The 19,303-nt window shown below is 45.5% G+C and overlaps 6 protein-coding genes and 1 long non-coding RNA gene across 8 annotated transcripts; 1 reads left to right on the plus strand and 6 right to left on the minus strand.

The window, feature by feature from the left end:
• The first annotated feature begins 575 nt into the window (after nucleotides 1–575).
• On the plus strand, nucleotides 576–5,835 carry LOC110861439. The gene is made up of 4 exons (XM_022110546.2): nucleotides 576–943; nucleotides 4,756–4,970; nucleotides 5,034–5,169; nucleotides 5,250–5,835. Exons 1-4 carry the CDS (start codon nucleotides 889–891, stop codon nucleotides 5,738–5,740), a joined length of 897 nt encoding a protein of 298 aa, XP_021966238.1. The 5' UTR covers nucleotides 576–888; the 3' UTR covers nucleotides 5,741–5,835.
• A 21-nt stretch (nucleotides 5,836–5,856) lies between these two features.
• LOC110861560 (electron transfer flavoprotein-ubiquinone oxidoreductase, mitochondrial) lies at nucleotides 5,857–9,352 on the minus strand. Its single transcript, XM_022110692.2, has 8 exons — nucleotides 9,205–9,352; nucleotides 8,999–9,118; nucleotides 8,407–8,927; nucleotides 7,957–8,345; nucleotides 7,666–7,865; nucleotides 7,188–7,592; nucleotides 6,324–7,108; nucleotides 5,857–6,250 (listed from the first exon to the last, which is right to left on the minus strand). Exons 1-7 carry the CDS (start codon nucleotides 9,239–9,241, stop codon nucleotides 6,945–6,947), a joined length of 1,836 nt encoding a protein of 611 aa, XP_021966384.1. The 5' UTR covers nucleotides 9,242–9,352; the 3' UTR covers nucleotides 5,857–6,250; nucleotides 6,324–6,944.
• Nucleotides 5,891–6,476, minus strand: LOC110861562 (cyanate hydratase). Its single transcript, XM_022110695.2, has 2 exons — nucleotides 6,324–6,476; nucleotides 5,891–6,250 (listed from the first exon to the last, which is right to left on the minus strand). Exons 1-2 carry the CDS (start codon nucleotides 6,474–6,476, stop codon nucleotides 5,891–5,893), a joined length of 513 nt encoding a protein of 170 aa, XP_021966387.1.
• Nucleotides 9,353–9,406: 54 nt separating the features above from the next.
• On the minus strand, nucleotides 9,407–11,757 carry LOC110861563. The gene is made up of 7 exons (XM_022110696.2): nucleotides 11,573–11,757; nucleotides 11,221–11,491; nucleotides 10,926–11,151; nucleotides 10,229–10,851; nucleotides 9,899–10,164; nucleotides 9,667–9,831; nucleotides 9,407–9,587 (listed from the first exon to the last, which is right to left on the minus strand). Exons 1-7 carry the CDS (start codon nucleotides 11,755–11,757, stop codon nucleotides 9,512–9,514), a joined length of 1,812 nt encoding a protein of 603 aa, XP_021966388.2. The 3' UTR covers nucleotides 9,407–9,511.
• A 269-nt stretch (nucleotides 11,758–12,026) lies between these two features.
• On the minus strand, nucleotides 12,027–16,039 carry LOC110861561 (protein cueball). The gene is made up of 6 exons (XM_022110693.2): nucleotides 15,630–16,039; nucleotides 14,608–14,820; nucleotides 14,353–14,536; nucleotides 13,644–14,282; nucleotides 13,232–13,562; nucleotides 12,027–13,140 (listed from the first exon to the last, which is right to left on the minus strand). The coding sequence occupies exons 1-6, from the start codon at nucleotides 15,718–15,720 to the stop codon at nucleotides 13,021–13,023; spliced, it is 1,578 nt and encodes a 525-aa protein (XP_021966385.1). The 5' UTR covers nucleotides 15,721–16,039; the 3' UTR covers nucleotides 12,027–13,020.
• On the minus strand, nucleotides 13,021–16,772 carry LOC118433117 (protein cueball-like). Its single transcript, XM_035844723.1, has 8 exons — nucleotides 16,677–16,772; nucleotides 16,467–16,579; nucleotides 15,750–15,802; nucleotides 14,608–14,820; nucleotides 14,353–14,536; nucleotides 13,644–14,282; nucleotides 13,232–13,562; nucleotides 13,021–13,140 (listed from the first exon to the last, which is right to left on the minus strand). Exons 1-8 carry the CDS (start codon nucleotides 16,770–16,772, stop codon nucleotides 13,021–13,023), a joined length of 1,749 nt encoding a protein of 582 aa, XP_035700616.1.
• LOC110861564 lies at nucleotides 16,224–18,064 on the minus strand. Of its 2 annotated transcripts, none has more exons than XR_002549062.2 (4): nucleotides 18,011–18,064; nucleotides 16,865–17,917; nucleotides 16,677–16,780; nucleotides 16,224–16,579 (listed from the first exon to the last, which is right to left on the minus strand). It is a non-coding gene; the product is annotated as an uncharacterized LOC110861564 (long non-coding RNA). The 2 variants fall into 2 exon arrangements; XR_004833191.1 differs by having other exon boundaries at nucleotides 16,865–17,932; nucleotides 18,011–18,025.
• Between the last annotated feature and the right edge of the window lie 1,239 nt (nucleotides 18,065–19,303).

The following is a 19,303-nucleotide window of genomic DNA, read 5'->3' on the forward strand; positions in this document are numbered from 1 at the left end:
TAAGAAGAACACGGGAAGCGAATAAGAAGGGAATGTTCCCAGTCAAAATGGAGAGCGTATAATTCTCATGAATTTTTATTATACGGCGAGGACAAGAAAGGGCGAAAAAAGACAGCTCCACAACTCACGAACTTCACTATTGCACAGCTCATCCTCAGTCAGCTCGTAAACATTAGCAGTGCCGGAGAAGCGTTGTTTTGCATCCGCTCCTCCAAGTGATGCTGATGATATGCGATGTTTACAGTTTAGCGGAAAATAATTCTTGACAATTTTCCGTAGAGCATCAACTAAGAGTTTAATGGGATTCATGCAACAACAGCTCGTGCCAAGTTATTCAGTTTTGGTTTTGCTCATGAAATTTGAGACGACGAGATGGAAATGAATCAGGAAAATGTGATCCGATGCGACACCCATCAAAAAGCTCACACTTTTAGGAACCTGAGCTGAGTTGAAGCCAAGCAAATCCAGGAATTATGGAGAGGACGAAATCCTCGCACAACAAGCTTGGTAGCTTTATGGTTAGTTTGCTCCTTCGGTTAGTTTGCTCTTGAACTTCAAATCCCTGAAAAAAGTATCAGACTTTATCCGGGTGCGGAGATTCGAGGGAGCGAGCTCAGTGCGTTGACAACCCGGGTAGAGTGAGGTTGAGTTCGTTCCCGTGTAGTACCGCATAAAACGCACCAATATTCTGGCTTGGCGTGAAAGGAGTAAAGTTATCGTCATGCGGGCGCTAAAAACTGGAATTAGGCAAGAACGACGATCTGTCCTCAACTAATTGTTTTGTGCATTAGCAAAAGTGAAAGTGCGGTGTGTTGAATTGGGTAACAAAAAAACGTATGCAAATCCCGGTGCCACGCAGGGAGTCAAATAGCTTGCTCATTTACCAAAATGATCAACAACGTTCTGCTTCTGTGTCTTCTGTTGGGACTGCATTCCTCCATTCGTAAGTATCACATGGAGGTTTTAATTGTTGAAAATTTGTTTACGAATTTCCCAACTCTACAAAATACAGTATTTCATGCATTTAGTGGTTGTCATCAGTCTGCATTTTTTAATGCAATTATGCCAATTGTTCACGCATATCCTCCGCTCACATTCACATCGAACCGAATCATTGTCACATCGTCACGGAACGAGGAGAAAATAATGGAGTGCGTATAATCCAATCCACGTCCATTGTCGGTCAGGGTCTTTCTTTCTCCACTCCAACCGCTGCCCCTGTTACATTGCATTCGCATCCATCTCAATTCTTGGATTCGCTATGGAATGAGTGTTGATGGTCGATGATAAACAAAATATGAGCTTATTTAATTCACGGTGAAACTTAATATTAGTGGATACTCCATAATGAATGGTCTGTCTCATCTTTCCTCGTCCTCCTTGGTCTCGCCTTCCCCTCCATCTCTCCTCCACAGTAATGCGTGTTGACAGTCATCCTGACAGTGAGAAAGGCGAGAAAGAGACAGATTGACGAAGACGAAGACGACGTGAAAAGCTCCGATTTCCTCGGAAGGAAAGCAACAATCTGCTATAAAAACATGTATTCCGTCTCACGCACTAAACGAGTAGTCTCACTTGCTGCTTAGCTCTGTTGTCCACCCTTCTTGGGCTTTGTTTGTAGTGTAGGACACAATTTAGTCTAATGGCATGACGGCATTTAGCGGAATCACATAATCCACTCATCTCGTACAATCCACACCCTCTGCTCCTCATTAATATCCCGGAACACCACCTAAACCGATTTTCCTTCTCATCCTAGTTGGGCAATATTGGTTGTTTGGCTCTTCATTCTGCCTGTCGTATTGCGCTAGGAGGTTTCCTAATGGTCAAGTTGGTGAGGTTCAGCCCGTGTCATTTATAATGTGGACCAAGAAATGGATCTGTTCGAATTCGCCTAGGCCTCCTTCCACCACATGTTGGCCTTTCCCATGGAACGAGAGTTGTGAAGGGTGAACACTTGCTCTCTCATTACTTTCCCTATTGTCCTCCAGCCCACATGGCATCACATCATCATCCAGCCATGGATCACCCCGAGAAAGGTGAGCTGATCTGCATTCATGACGAAGGGAGCGAGCTGTGTTCAGCCAGTGAGTTGGCCCAGATTTGTACAAATTGTGAAGTGGAGTGCGTGCCCCTCTTGGCACAATGAGGGTCTGTGAGAGAATTATTGTGAAGGGCTCATCTCGGGGGATTCTGCTTCTACTGCAGGAGAAGGATGGTAACTGATGATGCCGATTGTTGGGGAGGGTCGCCTCATGCCCGCATGATGCACGTACGTAGAACACACTATTTGTAACGACTGGAAACTGGAGATCATATTTCACTATCCATCCCAGCATCTCTCTCTGCCTTATTTCCAGCCAGGCAGAAGGAGTCGATGTGGTCGCGTGGCATTGTTCTCTCTCTCTCTTGAGCCAACAATGGGCTGTGGTTGCTTTAAGCGAACCGAGGAACAAATGTGTATTTATTTGGCTGCTGCGGGGCTGTTGGATGGATGGAATATAATAATAATCTGATCAATTCACTCGGGTATCAAAACTCGAGCAGCTTCATCCATCCACCCCGCTTATCTGCCTCTCTCTCGCTGCTCCCTAGGTCATAAAAAGTAAAAGAAGCAATTTATTCAGCAAGATGAGGAGATGAGAAGTTCGCGATAACGCCGAGGCGTGCAATTGGGCATTTAAATGCTCCTCTCGTGTGTAATTGGAACATTATTGTGCAGAGATCGGCTTCTGCCTGAATTCAAGATTCAAATGAGCATGCACATTGATCCTCTTTTCCAGCGGCGCCTTTCTTCCCCACCCACCCAGCCATCCATCCACTGCGCGCATACATGGGCTAATTGACGACGAGATTGATTGACTATATCCGGAATGAATAAACAACATTTGGAGCAGAGTGGGAGTTTTGCCAATAGGCGTTTGTGCTGTTAGATGATGGGGAGCATAGTGTGTGTACATACGCCGGGCGAACAGGAGATCTCGAAGGGCTGACTGGGAGCGATAGGCAGACTGCCACTCGTCTGGTGGTGGTGGTGGAAGTGAATGAAGTGATACTCCCCAGAGGGTCACCACCACCACGGCCTAATCACCCGCTCCGAAAACTCATTGTGCCGAGAATGAGAAGTTTTACAAGCATGGGAAAGTTATTCTTCTTCATCTTGTGCTTTCCAGGGACGAATCTGCTCCGCATTTGCTCTTGGGTCACACGCTCTCTCGCAGCTCTCAGCCCCTCCACTCATGCTTCAGCCCCAGCATGTTACTTAAACTCTGTTTTTACAACTCGGCACTTTCTTTGCAGACGAAGGAGGAGTGGTGGTGCGAGTGGCCTGTGTGACCTGTGGTGTGTGTGGGCCTTGGCTAGTTTTATTTTATTTAATGAATGGATCCTGAGAGGATGCGACCATTTTTCATCCCGACTCGCTCTCCAGGGAACCAAACTTCAGACTTCAGATTCCATCCTCGCTTATTCACTTCATTTTATTAGGCCTGCAGAGAGAGGATGCGGCTCCTAAACTGAGATGGAGATTCGACCGAGAGATAGATACCCGCATGGATGGGGTTCGTTTTTGAGATAGGTGATGTGATCCCTGTTTGTTTCCGACTTGGGTGACTCATTGCTTCCACGTTCAACTAAACAAAAGTAAAACTTTGGTCCAGCTTTCTCTCTCGCTGTCCATTCCACTTCCGCCCACAAGTGGTGGCCAGCAGACCAACAAAGCAACCTTTATTAATCCTCTCTCCACCACCAGCAAGTTTTTACTGCTGTCATCTCTGGCTGGTCGGTTGTTGCTGGTGTTGCTTTTTCCTCTCTACTAAATAAACTACAAGACGCCCACCATTGCTTATTGTGGATTGCTTATTGTGGGCGTTCATCCGAAACCCCATTAATTGGTCTGGTCTCCCTCGTGTAAATGTTTTCCCAATGTGCCATGTCGAATGTTGATAAGAAGGCCAACTAGCCCAAGATTTATGAGCTCATTCTTCTTCCGCGTCCCCTCTTGTTGTCGTGCACGAGGAATTAATTGCTCGCATAGAAATACAAGCTCTTGGTTTAAGAGGAACTGTCGTTGAGTCCGTTGGCAGTTTGTCAAGCACATTTCTAAAAGCCATGAAAATGTGCAGCATCAACTCCATCCCTCATTTTTATGATCTCTCCACGATTCCACAGTCGGGAGGAGCAGTTCATCCTTTAGCTGGAACAATTTCAGTGTTGACTCTATTTTATGACCTCCTCCGCCTCCGCTGCACTGTCACATCATCCAGTTCATTGAATTCAAAGTCAATGGGATTCATCTTCGTGACGATGAAAAATATGGATGCAGCCCAGGCCAGGCCAGGCTCCCTTCGACTACTTTAACTTGACTTCCTCCTCGCAATGTCTCTGCACTTTTGTTCAATTGTCCATGCAAAGTGCCATCTCTTCCAGTCTCTTCCAGGACGAAATGAATTGAATTGCATCACCATCCAAACCACTTCACGATTCAAAATGGTTGAAATCCATCCAGACAAAAAAATGGAGGAATATTTCCGAGATCTTTTTTGGTGATGGAACACGAAATGAAACTGCATAGACGAATTTTGTACACAATTCGCTTACTGCTTGCTCTCCCTCACTGAACCAGCTCTCTGGTCCACTTTCAATTTATTTTATGATTTCAGAATTCAATCTTCTTCCTCCGGCTTTATTTATTTTATTTGATACACAAGAAGGGAAAAAAAGGTTGATGGGATCCTAATTTCTGGGAATTTTCAGACATCGTGTCCAGTTTGCGCCTCACGTCCGTCGTCATCCCCGAGTATGTCATCCTTGGGAAGGGTGGAATTCTGGAATGTGGGTTTGAGCTGGGTTTGGAGGATTCTGGTCTGTACGCCCTGAAATGGTACAAGGACAACGACGAGTTCTTCCGCTTCAAACCGTCAGACCAGCCGCACATCACCGTCTTTCCTCTCAAAGGGGTCACCGTCAACGTGAGGAATGCTACCTAAAAATATTACTGGACATGTTTTTGTACGTATTTATTATGTGTGTAGGTGAGTGGCTCCTCTATCAACAAAGTCAGACTGGACGAGATTGCCATGTCATCGGCTGGCGTTTATCGCTGTGAAATATCGGCTGAAGCACCATCCTTCCAAACACTGGGAGAAGATCATCTCTTACGAGTCATAGGTGACACATAATTACAATAGTTTAGTTAAGTTGATCTTTAGAAAAATGAGAATTTAATTGATCTGCGATTTATGAATCAGCCCTTCCGGAAAGAGGTCCAACAATTTCCGGTCTTCACCCCTGGACCAACGTGGGAGAGGAGTTGGCGCTGAGTTGTCACATTCACAGGGCGTTCCCCTCGCCCTCACTCTCCTGGCTGGTCAACAAGGCCCCCATCCGACCCTCCAGTTGCGGGGGGTGTGTCCGAGGGGAGACTTACGAGGCTGGGAAAGGCGAGGACGGGACGACTTTCTACAGCTCCACGTCCCACCTCGCCCTCCGCGTGGACTCGACCATCATCAGAGACGGAAGCGTGACCCTCGAGTGCCGTGCCTCCTTTCCGCACTCCAACGTCACCCTCACCAACACCCTGCACTCCAACATCAAGGCTGGGCTGGGGTTGGCTCACTACGCCCACACCTTAGCCAACAGTACTTCGCCCTATTCCACACCCCCACAAATCCTCCTCCTCCTCCCATTTCTGACTCTTCTGCTCGACGTGGGAAGAAACAGAGCGGAGGGCGCTGTATAGCTTTTCTACTTTTACACATTAATTATGCATTTATCATACTGTACAGGTTTAAATTTCCTCGTAAATTAAATATGACGTAAAATGACAAAAATCAAACACGCAACAGGATCCAAAGATTACGAATTAAGATTTATTTTTCATAATTTGTTTTCACCACTTTTTATATGGAAGAAACTTTCCGCTCATGATGATCTTGACCCTGTCGCCCTTGGGATCCTGCTCCTTCTCCAACTCCATTGTAAAATCGATCGCACTCATGATCCCGTCTCCAAACTTCTCTTGAATCAACTCTTTCAAAGTGAGGCCATAAATTTGGTTAACTTCGTGAAGTCGGTAGATCGTCGGATCCTGAACAGCAAGGCTCCAATCGAGCTGGCCCTTCATTGGTACGGAAGCCACCAAAACCTCGACCGTCGTTTTGGCCTCTGCTCCTTCCAAACCGAGGAAAGCAACCAGTTTCTCGGCACTCTCGACGTCCATCGCGTTCTCCCCAAGACAACACGATGTCACCTGAATTAATATGCATATAACCTCGTGACTATAATTCACAATTGCATAGGCATACGCAAATCGACATGCTTACCCAAACTGGTGAACGTCCCACAGCGGTTGCAATCTGCTCCCAAGTCGCCCCCTTTTGCCGTTTTGCTTCAAGCACGACCTGTGTGGCCCGTTGTCGTCGCAGTTGAATGAGACCCAGAAGGTCGTTGGGAGCCGGAGTGAGGGCACACGCCATAATTTTATGTTTAAACTTGAATTAGTAAAATGTGTGCGTGTATGATTCTCGGGGAGAGGATGGAATGTGAATATATCGAAGGTCACAGTGTGAATGAGACTAAACGAGAAACAGTGGAGGGGAAGAGAATCTATAATGCACAACATGTACATTACATGCATCTGTAGATAGGCTAATATTAGACGTGATTGTGATCAACAACAGCAGCTTAATGCTATATCCTATCCAATTGACACTGGTTTATTGAGATGGTCAAGTCAAAGTCAAGGTTATGCAGGCAGGCTACGAAACGACTTTTCCACAGAAAAATAAAGTTACTATTATTGTCTCCTATTTCTTACTAATCATACACAATTTGCATAGCATAATAATTTACATAATTATCGGTCTTGTTAAGAATAATTTGTTGATACAGCACCCAAATCGTAATAATCTATGATATTTGTAAGAACTAGAGGCAAGAGACGATTACATTCCGTCATACGCTGGACCACCCCCACCCTCCGGCGACACCCAGTTAATGTTTTGAGAGACATCCTTAATGTCACATGTTTTACAATGGATACAGTTTTGAGCGTTGATTTGCAGTCTTTCCCCATCTCCAGATTCCACTGGGACAAACTCGTACACACCTTTTTTAAGGAAAATGCATACCGTGTCAATGATGATACTCTATCTGACCATTGTAATAATTTGTGAGAAAATCCTCACCTGCAGGACAAAACTTGCCCTCTGGACCGCCAAATTCTTTCAAGTTCCTCTCCACCGGGATGGCATCATTGGCGAGAGTGAGATGTGGGGGTTGGTCCCCCTCGTGATTCGTCCCCGTGAGAGCCACAGAACTCAACAGATCAAAACTAAGAACACCGTCCGGCTTTGGATAATCTATGGGAGTTGCTTCCGACAATTTTTTCAGTCGGGCATGATCCGCCGTGCCGTGCGATAGGGTCCAAGGCTCCTTTCCTCGGAGGAATCCGTACACTCCGCCCGCATACATGAGACCCCCGTAGAGACCTAAACCTGTGTGAAATGAGGGTCTCACATTCCTCACGGAATGCAACTCTTTCCAAATCCAGCTCGACTTTATCTTGTCGGGATAAGAGAGTGGTTCGATGGCTGCAGCGGAATCAAACAATAACTTATTAGATGGGACGAAAAAGTCTTTAAACTAATTCCATGTTGTATTTACTTTTGTCTGAGCTGGCCACCAAGGCTTCATAAATACTCTCAGCCGCCAACATCCCACTTTTCATGGCATTGTGTGTTCCCTTAATTTTTGGCAGATTCAGGAAACCAGCTCCACATCCAATGAGACACCCACCAGGAAAGGTAAGCTTTGGAATGGACTGAAAACCGCCCTCGTTTAAAGCACGGGCTCCATAACTTATCCTGGAAAAAAATTAATCAAAACTTAAATTAATTAAATTAATCGTAGCAATATGCATCCAGACTAAATTTTTATTCGCTAGCTCCCATGTACCTCTTACCGCCTCCCAACGTGGCACTGATGCTGGGATGGTGTTTCCATCGTTGAAACTCCCTAAATGGATTGAGATACGGATTTGCGTAGTCTAATCCCACAACGAAGCCGCACGCCACGAGGGGACTCTCATCCTGCAAGTGGTACAGAAAACTTCCCCCGTACGTGTGGCTGTCCAGAGGCCACCCCACCGAGTGCTCAACTCTCCCAGGACGATGCTTCTCTGCCGGAATTTCCCACAGCTCTTTCAGACCAATCCCATACGTTTGGGGTTCCGAGTTTGACCGGAGATTGAACTTGCGGACCAACTGTTTTGTGAGATGGCCATGAGCCCCTTCTGCAAACACGGTTGCGCGTGTGTGGAACTCCATCCCACGTTCGAAAGATGCCTGCACATGCAAGTATTTGGGTTAGAGGAGGATTCACTGAAGGTCACCCAAACAGTCTCACCTTTGGGGATCCATCTTTCGCAATTCCCACATCGTTAGTCGCGATTCCTCTCACTGCTCCCTCTTTCGTGTCGTCGAAGAGGACTTCCGCTGCGGCATAACCGGGGTATAATTCCACGCCGAGCCCTTCTGCCTGCTCACCCAGCCATCGCACCAAATGACCCAACCGGACAATGTAGTTGCCGTGATTGTGAAGAGGGACCCATGGAGGGATGGGAAGTGGGAGGCGAGATGTGGCTGAGGTGAGGAGGGAAAACACGTCCTCCTTGACGGGAGTGTTCAAAGGGGCGCCCTTCTCCTTCCAGTCGGGGATAAGTTCAGTGAGTGCGGCTGGCTCGATGACGGCCCCCGAAAGCGTGTGACCACCAATTTCCGCCGCCTTCTCGACGACACAAACTCTCAGTTCGCGACCGCCATCTGCAGCGGCAAGCTGTTTAAGGCGAATGGCAGTGGATAGACCGGAAGGACCACCGCCCACAATCACAACATCGGCCTCATCCGCAACACGGGTAAAATCAACATCTGCGGGAAGAAAAATTAAGAATAAGGACGATTAAAAGGTTGCAAGTGAGTTTTAGAAACAGTGCTCGAACCTTTCCATCGTGGATCCTTGTCGCGAGGATGAATTGTGTAGTGGGTGGTGATCTTTGGGGTGTTGGATGAGGAGGAGGCAAATGACCTCAGAGAGACTATCTTCCAGCGCCAGATACATCCTAATAATAGATAACAAACAATAGAAAAATTCCGCTGATTTAGTAATTTTACGTAATTAGGAGGAGAGGAAAGGAGACAACCTTACCCACACTGTGGTCCACTCGGCGGAGAATTGTGGTCATCACACAGCCGATCTTAATTTTCAATCGTCAATCTTTGATCTGCTTGACACCTGATAAAGTGTTGCTGGTAGAAATGGATTTGGACTTTGGCCGGTGTACAGTTTCGGGGCAGATTGACGTGATCCAATGCAAAATAAATAAAACAAGATGAGAAACATGAGAATAATCTTGATCTCTGTTCGCTTTTTATTTTCAAGTCATACAATAACTCATATAAGAAGGCTAAATGAGCAATGCAATGCTAATTCCAATTAAAAATTGGTCCGCATCTCAACATGGGTACTCAAAGTCTGGTTCTGTCGCCCTGCAATAAACGTCCGCCGCAACCTGCTCCGTGTCTCGCTTCCTGCAGAAAAATTCACCAAAATAAACATGAAAATTATGAAAATTTGCACACAATTTTTGCACATGAACAGGGAGGATACCTTCTCTTGAAGAACCTCCTCGGCTCAGGTGGTCTTACGAGTCTGCTGAGGGACGGGTTAAGTGCATAGGCTCCTTCGACACACATTTCTAAATTGTGTGCGTCCACCCCAGCGGATGGTGTTAGCAGGCTTTGGTAGGCTTTCATCGATAAACCAGGATTATGCCTGCAGTAATATTAGCATTATAATGTACATTCGCAGAGTCAGACTTAAAATATGAAACCACACCCACCACAACTTGCGAATTTCCCTCGTAAAGAGTTTCTCTGTCGCCTGTTCCCACTGATGTAACATTCTGTAGCTCTGAGCAAATGCTGGGAAACAAACGACTTGCGCCAAGTCGACCAAGTCCCACGCAGTCTCGACAACGAGATGATATGTCCCGATTGTGGAGGAGACCCCGCCGTTGCTGAGCCCGTCTCCGTCCTCAAAGCCATGGCGTTTGCTCACCCTCAGCTGAGTGCAATTGTTGAGTCCATCCGCGCAGACCCCGGTCACCTGATAAATTATTATAACTTATATATTTTGCTATTACTTATATATTTTATACGAAACCCGTCACCTTCTGAAGGTCCGTGCACCCGGGTGGCGCCGTGTCTCCCATGACCAGAGAAAGTGGTCTGGCATCTAGTAAGCAGCCACCCAAAATTGTGCGAATCCATCCAGCCTCCGATCCCCCCAAATCCTCCGTGTATCGGTAGTTACGTCCTTTGTGGAGGAGAACGAACAGGTCGAGCGCTTGGTCAATGTAGAGTGACGACACGTACTGATCCCCTCCGCAGACACGCTTCCCAATCTCGCGAATCAACTCGAGAAGTTCAAAAGTGCGAGTGGGCGGTATTTGTGTGAGGTCGTGCGCTTTGAGGTATCCAACTTGACGCAGTTTTGAGTAATGGTTCAACTTCCGGTTCAACCAAAAGTTGGTTTGTTGAGTTTGTTGGTGAGCTGTGGTTGCTTTGAAAGGGTTCTGTTCAGAGGAAGTGGAGACGGATTTGTTCGCAGATTTGTTGATATCACCTCTTCCTTTGTCATTATCAGACTTTTTGCTGCTGGGGGATCGGCGTTGCAAGAGTTTATTTTCTTCAGTCACCTTTTCAGTAGAAGTCGAGATGGGTGGGGTTGGATAAGTCGAAGACTCTCCACCACCACCACCACCACTGCCACCACACGAGAGTGTACATTCTGCTGTAAAGAATATTATCGACATCATCATTCTAATTCATCACTTGATTATTTCTGACTTCAAAGAAAGGACTCACAGTCTTGCTGCCTCATAATGTTGTAGCAACTGCCCGATCGCAGGGGGATTTTCTTGGCTCCGAAGGGAGCTGCGCAGTTCTCCTCCACCTGCACTTCGATCCCTCCTGGACCCCAGAGTTGGTTGTTCTCCTCTCTGAAATATCTGCAAATCTCATCCCAATCCTTCAACTTCCTCTCCACACATATCCTTGGCGGCGTGCTCGTGAGCAGGAAGGCGTCCCCGTGCTGTGGTTAGTGAGGAAAATCCTAAATATTTGCATACCTTTCTAAAGAAAGCCCTTATGTGTAGCATACCGTCGTATAAAAGTTGTCGGCCGTAGTTGATGCCCTCGATCCCACCTCCCAGGCCTGCCAACTTTCGTAGTCACGACTGGCAGAGGCCGAGAAAACTGCGGTCGTGGAGTTAACCCACTCTTGCTCTTCCGACTCCAAACCAGACGCGAACCGAAGTCTAGACACGACGCCAACAGTGTCAGCCGCCTCTCCCGCAGCCACGATAAGACTGGAACATCCGCCGTCCATGAAACCATCGTAGACCACGCAGTTGTCCATCCATAGTCGGTAGCTAGGTGGAGGCCAGAGATCAATCACAACCAAAAATGTCGTACTACGTACATACATGGGGCCACTTGATGACTATACTCACATTCCACTGATGCAGACGCAGGAGAGTTTATGAGGTCCGAAATTGAACCCACCAGAGCAGCTGTTGTGTCCTAAAGTGATCAAGGAACCGTCCGAACCGCAGTAAGAAATGTGCATGGGGGTGGCAGAATGCAAAATGAGGAGTAGATGCACCAACATCAACCAGTAACAGTGGCTCATGACCATGACGCTGCCTGACTGCGAACAACAATACGTAGCATATTTCGTATGCAATGCCCGAGTCATTGTCGGTGTGTAATTTCCAAGAACATACCAGCTTCAGGGTACAACATTAAACAATGACTTTACTTGACTCTAAACAAACATGACAAATAAATAAATAGCCCAAGAACTCCTGTGCGTGGATAAAAAATTGAATACAGGTGTGATCAAACACTACGCGGAAAAAGTAGTAGATGCCACTTGTTTTAGTGCAGAAGATCGATACGCAATAATTAAGTATATATACAGTAAATAAAATAGGTCTGTCTTTATTTAATGTTTGTCTTGGATAAACTCTGAACAACATTTGACTAAAAATTTACTAGAACCACCTCCAAATAAATCCCTCGTATCCAAGCCAAGTTATTAATACGTATTTATTAATTGAACACGGGTAGGAATAATAGAATATATTTATGTAGCGTCGTAGTTGGCATCATACTAAATATTTAGTATGGGTTTGAGGGGCCTGGTCGCTGAAGGTGGTCCACCCAGCCTCCATTTTATTTTAATTCTAAATACATAGGTAACTTTGTGCTCGCCTCTAAAAGTACACACATATCACTACACGTTGTAATTCAAGTCGAATGAAGATCACTTCTCGTGTCATAAATTCAACAATCACAAATATGTTGGCTGCCTTAAAATGAACAAGCATCTCTAGAATGCTGAATGAATCTCAGTTGGTGATGGGTAAAAATGTAAAGATTTTACTGTGGATAACCCCAAATCCAATCATGCAATGATCGATTAAGGGTTATCCTCGGAGGTACGAAAGTTCAGACTTTTATGATTCCCGTCTCCAAAAAAGAAAAACTATCTAAAAAGAGAGCTCTGGATGATATCTCCTCTTTTTTGGCAGGGTCAGGGCTTCTTATTCTTGTTGAGCAACTGAGATTTCTCCTGAGATTTATAACTCTCCACTCTACTAACTTGGTCCGACCTATTGGGAAGGAAAAGAGGACCGACGAATGCTGACTATTATTTGTGCACTAAACGATAACTTAAGTCTTTTAAAGTGTGTGATCAACACTTTTATCTTGAAACTATAGTCTCTTTTTTGCTAACGAAACTTAAACAATTACTTCATTCTAAAGCACAACCGACTTGTTAATACTAATGATAAACGTCCATACAACAAAAATAGTACAAGGTGCAGCTGGTTTCTCAGCAGGGCAGAGACGCACCAAGTACTGTAGCAATGTTTAAATAGCTACTGATATTCCTTCAAGAAGACGATGAGAGGAGGCACTTTTTGTCTTCTTTCACCGACGTCTTTCTGGTCCGTCCCCCTCCTGACTCGACAGAAGAACCAACGCTGAAACTCCCCATCCGTTCGTAGCATGGCTATAATTACAAACACATTATATTAGCAAAGTCTTCTTGTTAGACTTAAAAAAACATTGATCGTCGTACATATGGATAAATTGTTTCTTACCGTTTCGCAGACGTTCATGTTACAACAGTTTTCAATGTCAATCATTTCACAGACGGTTGAAGGGTTGGCTTCTAGATCGGATCGATGTGACACTACGACTCGTCTCCGGATGGTGGGCTTCTTCCGCCAACGCCGCACTTTGCAAAGCAATCCTGCCACCACGAGTAAAAGTACGACAACCAGGCAAGTCAAACCAACAAGGGCAACCGTAATTACTGGTGTCATTGAAGGGTTGTTGTTGGAGGATGCCCACTCGGTTGCCTTAATACAGTCTGTCCCCCTCTTCTCTTCTTCATCCCCACAATTTGGTCCCAAAAACCCTGGTTTACATCTACAGCAAGGATAAAAATTAATTAAGTGCTATTATGTATTTTAACCATCTGCATACGAAAGTATCGAAAAATAAACTCACAGGCAGTGAAGTTGGTCGTGTATTTTAAAGCATGCTGCTCCATTGAGACATACTCGTTCTTCCTCAACCTCACACGAGGATATGTTACTGACTTGATGGTGGTTGACACCGTTTTCTCCAATTGTTGTAGATGGTGGTGGTGCGATATCTTCTACACTAGATTCCTCGGGGGAAGGAAGCATCGAATGAGGATATTGCGTCGTCGTCATCTCATTAGGTGGAGGGCACGTAGGGTTGGCTAGGCGAGCAAGGCCATGCGGGGCCGTATTATTGAAGGACATGAGCTGCTTATAAGTTTTCAGTTCCGGGCTCCATTCCCACAAAGCCTTGTTCATGAGATCCGTCCAGAGTAGGTTTGAGCAGGCGAGGGTGAGGGCAAAGGGGTGCTGATTCTGATCTTTCAGGAGGACTGTTCGGTCGGCGGTCTGACCATTCAATCCCCTCAAGTCCACCCTCCCCACATTGAAATAGATGCCTGGAGGATTGTCAATCCAATACAGTGAATCTCCAGCCACGTCCACATGCAGACCTCGAGGTTGGAAGACATCCCCAAGAAGGCTCGTCGTGGTATGAGTTGCGAGGTTGTAGGCCAGAATCTCACTCTCATTACTACGTCTCCACACCGTGTACAAAATTTGCCTACAAGAAAAAACCATAAATAAATCTACACTCTGATGTCCGTATATAAGCAATTGTTTAAATGGCTTACCCAGTTGCTGGATGGAATGCAATGCTGTCGAAAGTAGCGTTAGGATCCTGGAATAGGAGGGTGGCATTGGATGCTAGCGAGAGGGGTTGACTCCAAACCGACCGTTCCAACGGATTCGCCCAAAATAGAGTATCCTGATTCTCTTTCAGCCCTATAGCCAAGGTCCCTACGGATCCTTTAACTCCTATAAAACCATAATCCTCAATCAATAAGTCAGACATTTCGTTAACTGTAGGGGGACAACAAGGCACACACCTCTGTGAAGTAATTGAGTCGCATTTTTGTGGGGGTTGAAGGCAAAAATGGATGCAGTGTCCTTGGTCTTGACGGTGAAATAAAGGGTGTTGGAGGGGACGTGAGGAACGATGGAGATGATTTTGGTCTTTGGCGTCCACTCAGTTACGTCCACGTTAAGAGAGTGGTTGTAGTTAAAGAACAACAGTCTGGCCCCGTTACCCACCACAAGCTCTGCAAAAATTAATACATCAAAAACATGTAATTATTAAATATGTGAGTATGTGGCTTTATACTCTATTAATTATCTATCTATGGATGATGGATCATGTGTGTTTTTCATGTAGGTAATCATCCTCGTGTTTCATACGGGTGTCAAGACATCTCACTCCTTTCTGACCTTGAGAGTGACCACTGATGAGGCTGTTAAGCGAGTCCGGAGTGCAAATGCAAATGCATGAGAGTGAAATTCAAGTGGTTGAGTTTTGTGTAATTTTTTGAAGGTGTATTTATGCATGTACATCGCAGGATGTGGAACCAGCCACCCAAGAAGAATTATTCTGCTGGATCTAATCTGCTGATCTACTATTTTATTATTTTTTCTGCTCAATTTCAATTTCTTCATCTCGTGGTCATGGTCTGATGACGCTTGGGTTAGTTGCCGTTGAGACAGTTTTTTGGCTACGTGCAGCTCTGGGTGTACGTAGAAATGGACGGTAGCCTGCATAGAAGGAAGGCGATATTTCGTCTTGTGAATTGGATGGATAACCCAGGAGTAGCAGCATCAGCATCACCCAACCCAATACGATATTCGCCTTCTTCGATATAGCATAGTGAGAAACTTTCCGTCGTCCGGTTACTCGGAATTTGCACACTTTTGCACGTATTCTCTTTCTGCTCAAAAGGAGCAAACACGGACCATGGCCGGCATGAAATGCATACACCTAACTGTGTGCTGAATTGGGTGTCCTGATGCGTGATGAAAATGCCACACCCACCACCACCTTCCCCAACTGGGCCAACAAGTTCAGAAACACACTCACCATAATCTGTTAGCTGTATCCCTTCAAGAAGAAGCGGAAGTACAAGGAAAAATAGTCCGGCTAGAGTCCATCGTCCTCCTTCTCCTCCCATGTTCCCACCCGAGGTGTCCACTTACTGACCTGCTGAATGGAATGCGTCGAAAGTTGTTGTGAGGCAGGGCAGCCCCGCAATGCTGGCAGGTTACAGGAGAGAAATTTAAATTTTAAATAGAATGAATGTGAAGGAGTGAGGATTGGCGACTGGCCAGGAAGGAAGGCAGCTACACACTGATGATCGTGCCATGGCTCTCCCAGTCTCCCTCCGTACAACTAATAACCTTTGGGCCATGCGTGGAGCATCATCAGTTCTAAATACGTCACCAACTGAGAATGTTCCCATGTATCTAGTATAGTTTGTATTGTGCAATCCACTTAAAGTGGTTCACACCTCGTAAACCCCCACTGCTGACCTCTCATCATCTGATGGACTGACATGACGGAATGGCATGACATGGGCGCCAGCATCGCAACATGAGCAAAAGAGTGCAAGAGATGAAGCGAAGGCGAAGCACTCTTGAAGAAAATGACAAGTGTCAATCAATTCTGAATCCTTAATTCTGGTCAACAAATCATCGTAACATTTTTACTCGGTTTTTCTCAAATGAAAAAGTTGTACAAAAGCTTGAATTGTAGTATTAATGGATTGATAAACTCTAATCTTTGGAACTGGAAGAACTTGGAAGATTGACATCGTTATTTTAGCAGTGTTCACACTGATATGCAGAAGATATAGAAGATTGTAGATTGCACTGGACCTGGTCACGTAGGACGGATTGAGGTTGACGACTTGAGGATCACGTTAGGTAGTGGATGACATATCTTGTGAATAGGTTGGCCCCCACGGCAGTGATCAGGCCGACCAAGCCTGCAACGGTAGCTTCAACGATCTCCATCTCTCGTCCTTCGTTTGCCTGAACATGGACATGAAACAAGTTTAAATCATTTCACTTGGGCTACATAGCTAGAGCTATCTCAGTTATTCAATGATATTCGTGTAAAAGTAATTACCTGGTCCCTTTGATTCTCTCTTGGTGCCGCTGGTTGCCTATTTGTTCCTCGAGTCCGCACCCCGTCGTCCATTTCACCAACTCTTTCATGTCCCATCTTGACTGCTGCAACGGGAACAAATATTACTATAACACACTATGTAGTGCACTAATTTTATCGGCCTGAATAGATCACCAAGCCACACCCACCACACTGTATGCAAGATATGACGTCACGGGCACAGGAACAAAAGTAGCACAAAATTAAGGACGCCAAACCAAGTACCGTTTCTCTGAAAATCTTAATCTTCTTTTCACTTTCACTTCATTGTTCTCGTTTACCGACAGGATGAGGTGGAAATTGAAATTTCTTTTAATTTGTTACAGCATTGTTCATTTCAACAATCGCTAGTTTCCCATCATCTGTTTTCAGTTTCAGTTAATAACAGCTCAACTAGTTCAAGTTTCCCTTCATTGCAATCCAAATCTTGGTGGTGGTGCATAAAAGTGTTGATTGTTATTATCACCAGTATTCTGTGTGAATTATGTGACATTCATAATATGAATTTCATATGTCTGTGCCGTCATGAGGGTCACACGGCTTATCAATCATATATTTTTCCATGCTTGCAAATGCATACATGAATAGATGCGATCGTGGTGATCTCGTCTCCAATGTCAATAGCATTAGCCAAATATTTGCACTAATTTAAGTTTCTCAAAGTTGAAATGGTACTGCGGTATTACACAGTTCGTAGTTAAGTACGCTCTTGATTATCGCTGATATAATGTTGTACCATTTCCTGTTACGTAAGTAATATATAATTACATTGAACTAAATGAACATTCATGCAACATTTCAGAGAGTTTCCTCTTTCCTCATGGTACATGCACGTTTTATTATTGCTTTCTCCCACGTATACGGTTATCATTATACACATGAACACTTACTTCAATAGATTAATCTACGCAACCATCTATCTAAATACAATCTATCCAGGTATGCATAATACATGGTCTAGTATATAGAGTCGAACAATGTTAAAATATCATTACAGAAAATCTATATCGTAGATATTGAGGTCACGTCGTTTAGCACTTTTATAATTCATTTGACACCACCATTTGAGTCACGTATTGATTGATTAGCATTAAACCCATCTAAGAAAACTATGTGTATAGCATTAATTGCTTCTGGTCAATAGTCAGCATGGGGTCAAAATGTTAGCAGACTTCTCGCTCCAACTTCCGGAGGAGTTCCATCTAATTAAAATAAAACTTGGAATGATAGTTCAAATAATTCTGTTTTATTTGTGGATTTGAATTAGTTAAATTTATTAATAATTATTCAATTACCTCCTCCCTCGTGTATGGCGGTGCAGAGACTCCTTTAGCCTTGGCCCCCCTTTTCCCCCCACCAACGCCCCCCTCACCAACCCCACCACGAAAACTCTCCTCCTCGCTGTCCACCCTCCTGGCTCCTTGCTCGTCCTGCGCGTCACTCACGGCCGCACCACCACCAACGCCATTCGCTTCACGAAACTTGTCCAAGTCAAATCCGTCAATTTGGGGCTGCGAGATTTCAAAAGTATTATTTTACGACTAATTAACTGTGCATGCTGTTATTTTCTACATGCAAAACTCACAGGTGTCCACTGCGGAATTGCGTCTCTTACATTGGACACGCCGGGTGGAGCTGAGAGTGCTCCTCCCTTAAAGTCCTCTCCCCCCACATGCAGTCCTGTCCCTCCTCTTCTGTGATGGGGCAAACTATTGTTATGACCGTGGGGTCTGCGATTGTATCTGGGAATTCCAATTCCTCCACTCACTCCACCACCACCACCAGGCCCCATCGGAGTCCCCACTCGATCCCGACTCCCACCACCATTCTGTCCCCCCATTTGTGGCGGAGTGAGTGGGCCACAGCTTTGGGATCGCTCCAGCTCTCGAACCCCCAACTCATCCTTGCGCCCTGCAATGGCGACGGCGGGCGACAGAGTCCGGAAGGTTTCTTCCAACTCTGCTATGGCGTCCTCGACCTCCTTGTCGCTAACCTGCTCATCCCCCTCGGATGACGCCTCTCCTCCTGGTCCAAAATAGGTCGTGGCATCACCATCCACACTGCTGTCTCTTCTATTGCTGCTGCCCGGACCCAGAAACTGGTCAAAGTATTGGTGTGTGAGGGGTGTGGGGCTATGCGTGGCGGAAGAAGAGTCAACCAATTCCTCCTCAAACTCACGGAGGCGACGATTCCTCTCGATTTCTAAGCTCTGCTTACTTTCTCCTCCACCCATCCTCGCGCTCCGTATTGACAGCTCCTGGATTGCTGGCGATAACAACGGCAACCTCAACGATCATCTTCTTATTATTTCGCAAGAGCGGGTCACGCACACACAGCTCGAATATCTCGCTAATATTTTAACCGATCAGGAGGACTATGCAAGTAATAAGCACTAAGTATTCAGAGACGATACGGTCATTAAGTTATTTGTTGTTTTAGGATGAGGAGAAAGCAAATAAAGGCTGCTTTCCCCTGGTGTTTGGTGGTTGGTTTGGTGGTGATGATGATGATGGTTGACGATTGATGACAGTTTTGACTTTCTCCCATAGCATTATATTCTTATTCGGGTTTGTTGTTGGTAAGTGCGG

The sequence above is a fragment of the Folsomia candida genome, unplaced genomic scaffold, assembly GCF_002217175.1.
Source record: "Folsomia candida strain VU population unplaced genomic scaffold, ASM221717v1 Fcan01_Sc042, whole genome shotgun sequence".
Taxonomy (NCBI): domain Eukaryota; kingdom Metazoa; phylum Arthropoda; class Collembola; order Entomobryomorpha; family Isotomidae; genus Folsomia; species Folsomia candida.